The sequence below is a fragment of the Otolemur garnettii genome, unplaced genomic scaffold, assembly GCF_000181295.1.
Source record: "Otolemur garnettii isolate 467f Iridium unplaced genomic scaffold, OtoGar3 scaffold00021, whole genome shotgun sequence".
Lineage (NCBI taxonomy): Eukaryota > Metazoa > Chordata > Mammalia > Primates > Galagidae > Otolemur > Otolemur garnettii.
Window position 1 is genome coordinate 22,869,414 of NW_003852416.1, and position 8,609 is coordinate 22,878,022.

General features: G+C 42.5%; 1 protein-coding gene across 1 annotated transcript in view; it reads right to left on the minus strand.

The window, feature by feature from the left end:
* The window catches only part of PI4K2A (phosphatidylinositol 4-kinase type 2 alpha), a 60,665-nt gene that overhangs the window by 46,612 nt on the left and 5,444 nt on the right, over positions 1-8,609 (minus strand). Inside the window, exon 2 of the mRNA XM_003787293.3 lies at positions 2,048-2,248. Within this exon, the coding sequence (XP_003787341.1) occupies positions 2,048-2,248 (201 nt within the window). The remainder of the gene's footprint in view (positions 1-2,047; positions 2,249-8,609) is intronic.

An 8,609-nucleotide genomic window follows, 5' to 3' on the forward strand; every position in this document is an offset into this window, starting at 1 on the left:
GACTCGCTTGAGCCCAGGAGTTGGAGGTTGCTGTGAGTTGAGATGCCACGGCACTCTACCCAGGGGGACAGCTTGAGGCTCGTCTCTCAAAAAATAAATAAATAAATAAATAAAATAAAATACACTGGGACAACCTGGGCACAGTTGCTGATATCTATAATCCTAGCATTATGGGAGGCAAAAATGGGTGGATTACTTGAGCTCAGGAGTTCGAGGCCAGCCTGAGCAAGAGACCCTGTCTCTACTAAAAGATCCTGTGGGCCCAGCTACTTGGGAGGTAGAAGCAAGAGAACTCTTGAGCCCAAGAGCTAAAATGCCACAGCACTTTACCCAGGGTAACAGAGTAAGACTCTGTCTTTAAAAATAAATAAATAAATAAATAAATAAAACAACCCTGGGAAAACAGAAAAAACAGGCTTGAAGGGAAGCTTCTACCTGCTGATCAATCTTTGTGCTCATATAGTCTATCTAAACCTATGAAGAAAACCTTGAACAGGGGCTTTTAATCTATTTTATTTTAACTTTTTAATTTTTTTTAGAGATGGTGTCTCACTCTTGCTCAGGCTGGTCTCAAACTCCTGAGCTTAATTAAGCAATCCTGAGCTCAAGTGATCCACCTGCCTTAGCCTCCCAGAGTGCTATGATTACAGGAGTGAGCCACAGGTGTCTGGCCTAGAGGTTTTTAATCCAGAGGCAAGGTCCCTAGAGCATCAAGGGATGGACTACGAAAGTCTATGAACTGGCTCAGCACCTGCGGCTCAAGCAGCTAAGGTGCCAGGCACATACACCTGAGTTGGCGGGTTCGAATCTAGCCCAGGCCTGCCAAACAACAATGATGCCTGCAAGCAAAAAATAGCCGGGCATTGTGGTGGGTGCCTGTAGTTTCAGCTACTTGGGAGGTGGAGGCAAGAGAATCGTTTAAGCCGAGGAGTTGGAGGTTGCTGTGAGCTGTCACAGTGATGTCACAACACTCTACCCAGGGCAACAGATTGAGGCTCTGTCTCAAAAAAAAAAAAAGGTCTATGAACCATCTACCTAAAATTATATTCAAAACAATGATTGCCAATTTGTACTTTTCCTGGAAACAAGATCTATAGCCTTTATCAGATTCTCAAAGAATGTGAAGACCCAGAGCTATGAAGACATCTTGGTAGCATCACGGTATCAGATCAGAGTTCCACTTACATTGTTACTAAACTGCAGGTAGCCAGACTCGGTGAATGATGTATGTCCCTAAATGTTCATATGCTGACCAGCAGATTCCTTCCCTTACAAACCTTAGAGTTTAATGGAGCACCCTGGAGTACAGGTTTTTAACTGGTGTCAGTAAACTCCCTAAAACTGTATGTAATACATTCTCTATTTAAGGAAATTGAGGGAGCTGAGGAGGTCCAGACCCTTCATCACGAACTCATCTTTTTTTTTTTCATAAGAAAATTCAAAAGAGGACTTCATCTAAGTCTATAACACATACAAAGTATGTGTTAATCCATTCTAAATGCAAATTTTCCTGGATCTAGAACCCCTATTGTGGTATGATCTGAAAAGCCTCAGAATTCTACAGCATAAATATAAATGAGAAAAATTCCACGTCAGCTCCTTGCAGGGGTTCAGGTCAGACCATTACTCAAAACCTCATCCCTCCTTGCCAATGCTTAAATGCTTAGTTGACATGAGCTAGTCCATTCTAGACTGTACTGAAATCCCAGAACTGCTCAGAAGTCTAAGAAGAGTGAGCTACAAAAGTAGCTAGATTTCTAACCAGCTTGGGGTTACCAGGGATCCAAAGACCAAGGGAGTCCATAAATGTATGTGAGAAGTCCGTAAATTTCTGGAAATTGGTATGCAAATACTGAATCTATATCCTTTTGAGGACAGCTTTTATCAGATGCATGAGCTTAATCCTGTTATCTTCCAAAAAAGAGGTTGAGAACCCCAGACTTAGGGAATAAATTACTCCCACTGGACTCAAGGTCCCACAAACAGGGCTTACGTCCTAGGAAAGCTCTGGCCAGGCAGTAAGTCTCCCTAAAGATGGGTCACTGACCTTTGTACGGGGTACAATGTTGAGTTCCAGTTTTTGGTCCACCAGGCTGGCCCCTGCCTCTGAGAGATAACCCTGATTGAGAACAAGGCAGTCACGACCAAAGCAACAGGGACAACACAGCTTCTGCAGCCACTTGGTCCACTTAGGATTAAGCTGTCCATATGGCTCTTCATTCTTGGGTTTGAAGACAGCAATGATCTTCTATACAGACAAAAGAAAAAGGGGATGTTACATATGAGTTAACTAAAGTAGCCACAGACCAAGTCAGCAGGAATCTAGAAGGAAATGATAGGGATATGCAGACAATCCCTACTTATAGACACAGGCTTTTCTCCAGTTTGGAAGGGGAAGATACCAGTTCATGTGTGCAGCTACAAGACCCACTGCTAGAAAGGGTTGTGACCAAAGATGACAATAAGCCTCCTTACTCTTCCTTGCTGCTTCTCACCCCTCTTCTCCACCTCTCCTCCCTCTAACTCTGTGCTTCAAACAAGGCAAATGGATTTCTAAATTTTTAGGAGCAAGATACAGAAGCTAACTCAGTGGTAGATCTTTTTTCTTTCTTTCTTTTTTTTTTTTTTTTTGAGACAAAGTCTTACTCTATCACCCTGGGGAGAATACCATAGCGTCACTTGGGCTCAAGCAATCCCCCTGCCTCAGCCTCCTAAGTAGCTAATACTATAGGCACTCATCATGATACCAGATACTCTTTTTTTAGTAGAGACAGGGTGTTGCTCTTGCTCAGGCTGATCTCAAACTCCTGAGCTCAAGCAATCCACCTGCCTCCGCCTCCCAGAGTGCAAGAATTACAGGTGTGAGCCCCACACCCATTCTCAGTGGCCAATCTTGAGTCACTGGCAGAAAACTTGTGCCAATACAGTGCTACTTCCTGCCCTTCCAGAAAAGATACTACATCATACTGCACATGTCAAGAGTTCTAGGCTTGGTGCCTGTGGCTCAAGCAGCTAAGGCGCTAGCCACATACACCTGAGCTGGCAGGTTCAAATCCAGCCCAGGCCTGCCAAACAACAATGACGGCTGCAACCAAAAAATAGCTGGGCGTTGTGGCGAGTGGCTGTAGTCCCAGCTACTTGGGAGGCGGAGGCAGGAGAATTGCTTGAGCCCAGGAGTTAGAGGTTGCTGTGAGCTGTGATGTCACAGCACTTTACCCAGGGCGACAGTTTGAGGCTCTGTCTCAAAAAAAAAAAAATGCAATCAGTGTAAACTAATTCTTTGTACCCTCGATGAATCCCAAAAAAAAGGAAAAACAAATATGTAAGTGCAAAAAGAAAAAAAAATCAACAACAAGGCTCGGCACCTATAGCTCAAACGGCTAAGGAGCTAGCCACATACACTATAGCTGGCAGGTTTAAATCCAGCCCAGGCCTGCCAAACAACAATGACAACTACAACCAAAACATAGCCAGGTGTTCTGGTGGTCGACTATAATCCCAGCTACTTGGGAGTCTAAGTCAAGAGAATCGCTTAAGCCCAGGAGTTGGAGGTTACTGTGAGCTGTGATGCCACAGCACTCTACCCAGGGTGACAGTGTGAGGCTCTGCCTCAAAAAAAACCCCACAGGGTGGAAAAGGAGTAGGGTGCCAGCCCCATATGCTGGAAGTGGAGGATTCAAACCCAGCCCCAGCCAAAAACTGCAAAAAAAAAAAAAAACAACCACAAAGATTAAATCCAATCTTCTTTAGTGGCCAGTAATTTAATCTCAAACATCCTTGTAAATGCAGGATTCCTAGAAACCATGGCCCTCCCTCCTGAATGTTTTCTTCCATAGGCCACTCAGCCCTCTGAGGTTACTTTACATTTTACTCATCCCCTCTAGTCCCCCGACTGGTAATTCAAAGGACAAAAAGAAAATATGTTATCCAAGTGACTCATCTTCATATCATATGACTCTCCTTCTCCCCTCACCCCACAGCCAACTCAAGCTACTCTGGGTCATAAGACATTTTCCTGTGGGTGTCATTTCCTGAACAGCAGGTCACAACAGACAATATACACTCATCTGCCTCTATTAAGTAAGCCCTCATATTGGGAACTGGTCAGGTCCACGTCTCTAATAATAATTGGTCAATCTTGAGGCCAATTCCTTCAAGAAAGTCTAGCAAGGATTTCAGAGGGCAAGAGAAAAATACAGAACTCTCCACCTCCTCCAAAAAGTATCAATTTATTCTTACAGACAAACTTACTTATTGACTGGCAAAAGCAAAATGCATATATTCATATTATAAATCTTCAGAATTACTAAGAGGCCTAAGTTAGCAGTCATCTTCTCTGCCTGTGCTCCCCTGGAATCCCAGCCTCTGAATAACAAAGCAGTGGTAACAATAGGCTCACAACTCAGAATGACAGGTGAGTCCACTGGAACCTGGACAATGAAACCAAAGGGCAACTTGAAGCATATCCCAGAACTCAACAATCAGTTCAACTGAGGCACAAAGTGGAGTGCAACAATCTAGTTCAACAATTGCACCAGGCATGGTGGCTCATGCCTGTAATCCCAGTACTTTGTAAGGCTGAGGCAGAAGATTACTTGATATCAGGAGTTAAAGACCAGCCTGGGCAACATAGTGAGACCCCCTCCTCTACAAAAAAAATAAAAATAAAATTAGCCAGGCATGGTGGCACATTCCTTAGCTACTCAGAAGGCTAGGGTAGGAGGGTTGTTTGAGCCCAGGAGTTTGAGGTTGCACTGAGTTATGATCATGCTACTACACTCCAGCTCTGATGACAGAGCAAGACTCTGTCTCAAAAAGAAAAAGAAAAAGAAAACAAAACCAAGCTAGTCTCAAGTGAAAGAGAGACTAAGACGTTCCTCCTATTAGGAGGGGCTGAAAAGTATCAGAGCTGAGGCCAAGTGGTAAATACTCCCACTTAAAGAAAGCAGAACTTAAAGGCCAAGATTGCAGCCAAGAGTCATTTACAGACTGACCACTCAAACTTCTCAATTTCCTCCTACCATAAGGAGAACCAGAAAGCATTTAATTAACTCTAAAAGCATTAGTAATGATGGTTATGTCTGTAGTACCGGAGCTTCACCAAAGAATACTGTCTGTGTTCCAATTGCATAGTGGTTAGAAAAAAATAGTAAAAAATAAATACTGTCTGGAGTAGATAAATAATGGAATGGCAAGATAAGAAGAATGGAGGAACAGAAGGCATTCAGAGAGAAGGAGACAAGTGCCTTTCAGGAATAAGTATAGGCCTCAGTTCAACTGAATTCCGTTAACATTTGCTCAGGGCCTAGTTTGTGCAAGCATTCTGTGAGTTTCCTAGAGCTCTAGATACAGACATAAAACAGACCCCGGTCATTTCCAAAAACAATATTCATTTCTTATAATCAACTACGTTACTAATAATCAAGAATATACTCCTCATTCAAGACTTAGAGGGAGGGTCACATCTGTAATCCTAGTACCCTGGGAGCTGAGGTATGAACATCTCTTCGGCCCAGGAGCTTCACACAGCCTGACCAAGAACAAGACTCCATCTCTACTAAAAATGAAACATTAGCTGGGCATTGTGGTGGGCTCCTGTAGTCCCAGGCACTTGGGAGGCTGAGGCAGGAGGACTGCTTGAGCCCAGGAATTTAAGGTTGCTGTGAGCTAGGTTGGCACCGCAGCACTCTGGCCTGGGCCATGTCACTCTAGCCTCAAAAAATAAAAAATACTCTCCTCATTCAAAAAGAACAATCTCTAAAACCATTTAAATTAGAAAAATACTCACCAGTATTTAGCTGAGAAAGTAAATGACTACTGTCTAATTTTTCTCACCATTCTCTATCTTTAACAGACTTTCAATTCCTTTATTATATCTAGGAGAAAGCTTCAGTTTAATGCCAATACATTAAAAATATCTTTACTTAACACCTACTTACTAACCTTCCCCCCTTTTAGTAAAGAGTGATGTCAGGGCTGGGCACTGTGGCTTACGTCAGTAATCCTAGCACTCTGAGAGGCCAAGGCAGATTGATAGCCTGAGCTCAGGAGTTTGAGATCAGCCTGAGCAAGGGAGAAAGATCCCATCTCTACTAAAAATAGAAAAAACTAGCCCAGCCCTGAGACAACCTGTAGTCCCTGCTACTGGGGAGGCTGAGGCAAGAGGATCACTTGAGCCCAGGAGTTTAAAGTTGCTTTGAGCTATGACAACACAGCATTCCTACCCAGGGCATTAGAGTGACTCTATCTCAAAATACATATATACATACATATACACACATATATATAAAACAAAGATGCCAAGAGAGGTGGCTCACACCTATAATCCTAGCACTCTGGGAGGCTGAGGCAGGTGGATCATCTGAGTTTGAGACCAGCCTGAGCCAGAGCAAGACCTTGTCTCCAAAAATACAGGCGTTATGGCAGGTACCTGTAGTCCCAGCTACTCAGGAGACTGAGGCAACAGAATTGCTTAAACCCCAAAGTATGAGGTTGCTCTGAGCTATGACACTGCGGCACTCTACTGAGGGTAACACAGTGAGACTCTGTCTCATGAGGTTGCTCTGAGCTATGACACTGCGGCACTCTACTGAGGGTAACACAGTGAGACTCTGTCTCAAAAAAAAAAAAGAAAGAAAGAAAAAACAAAGGGTAGTGGAGGGGTTAGGTACAGAAAGCTTAAGTAGCAGCAATCTGTAAAGTTGGGTATAAACCCAGAACCTCACAAGGAAGCAAAGGGCCACTCACTGGCTGGTGTCAGGGACCCCCGACCAATTACTACAACCTGGAACCCAGAGGGTTTCCTATATTCATCCAGCAATAACAAGAAGATACTACACTATGCTAAAAGAGGCCCTTTCCTCCAGGAACCTAAAATAAATTCATTTATAATGTGCATTTATTTATTTATTAGAGACAGGGCCTTGCTACATTGCCCAGGTTGGTCTTGAACTCAAGATCTTAAGCAATCCTCATACCTTGGCCTTTCAAAGTGCTGTGGTTCCAGGCATAAGCCACCACACCTAGCCCCTAAAATTTGAAAGAGTTCAAGCAATCATTCATATTACACAGCAAAATATATAGAACTACTTTTTCTTTTTTGAGACAAAGTGTCGCTCTGTCACCCAGGCTAGAGTGCCATGGCCTTAGCTTCACTCACAGCAACCTCAAACTCCTGGACTTAAGCAATCCTCCTGCCTCAGCCTCCCAAGTAGCTGAGACAACAAGGCATGCTCTACCAACCCAGCTAATTTTTCTATTTTTAGTAGAGATAGGTTCTCACTTTGCTCAGGCTGGTCTTGAACTCCTGAGTTCAAGCAATCTTTGCACCTGGGCCTGCCAGAGTACTAGGATTATAAGACATGAGCCAATGAGCCAGGCCAGAAATGACAACTTACAAAAGAAGATTTTTTTCAAGTTTGGTAAATATGCAGATGATTCTCAAAATTTTTCATCATATGACCCCTTTAAACTCTTTTTAAAGGTCATTAAGGACCACAAAAAAAGCATTTCTTTATGTGAACAAAGACCATATTTGCTGTATTAGAAATTAAAACTGAAATGTTAAAACTATTAATTCACTTAATAAAAAAATCTATCATATGTTAACATAAAGACCTATTTTTATGAAAAATAACTCTATTTTCAAAGAAATATTTTAGGCCAAATACAGTGGCTTGTGCCTATAATCTCAGCTAGTCAGGAAGCTGAGGCAGAAGGATTGTTTGAGGCCAGGAGTTCAAGACCAGTAAACCTTTCTAATGTCTGACCTAATGATAAATGTATACTCATCTCTTCCTTACTATTCAATATCTCAATACTACATATCATGTAGTCTCTGGAAATCTCCACTCTGCAGTCATAAGGAAATGAGAATAAAAAAGGCAAATAAGGCTCAACGCCTGTGGCTCAAGTGGCTAAGGTTCCGGCCACATACACCTGAGCTGGCGGGTTCTAATCCAGCCTGGGCCCACCAAACAATAATGATGGCTGCAACCAAAAAATAGCTGGGCATTGTGGCGGGTGCCTGTGGTCCCAGCTACCTGGGAGGCTGAGGCAGGAAACTCGCTTGAGCCCAGGAGTTGGAGGTTGCTGTGAGCCGTGATGCCACGGCACTCTACCCAGGGGGACAGCTTAAGGCTCTGTCTCAAAATAAATAAATAAATAAATAAATAAAAATAAAAGAACAACAAAAAGTTTCCCCCCAAACTGTAACTTAATACTCCAAATTTTGTTAAATATTTTATTAAAATATTCTAGAATTATAATTCAAAAATTGTGAACAATAAATGGAGAAAAGCAAAATGAAATGCAACAGGAGTTGATCCAACTCAGGAAAGAAAAAACACAAACTCACATCAGAAATAAAGAAAAAATTATATGTCCAAGGGCCTATAGCTTTAAATGAAGATTTAACAAATGGCATTGAAAGCCTGGACCAATACAATAAACAGAGAGATTTAATAAAAGAGGTATAATAAGGTTATTGGAATGAAAAAGTGACAAGAACAGATACAAAATGCCTGTACATTGACTCCTGGAAGAAGAAAAACAAAACAATGAAACAGAGCTTGAGACGATAATCTGGGCAGCACCAGTGGCTCAGTGAG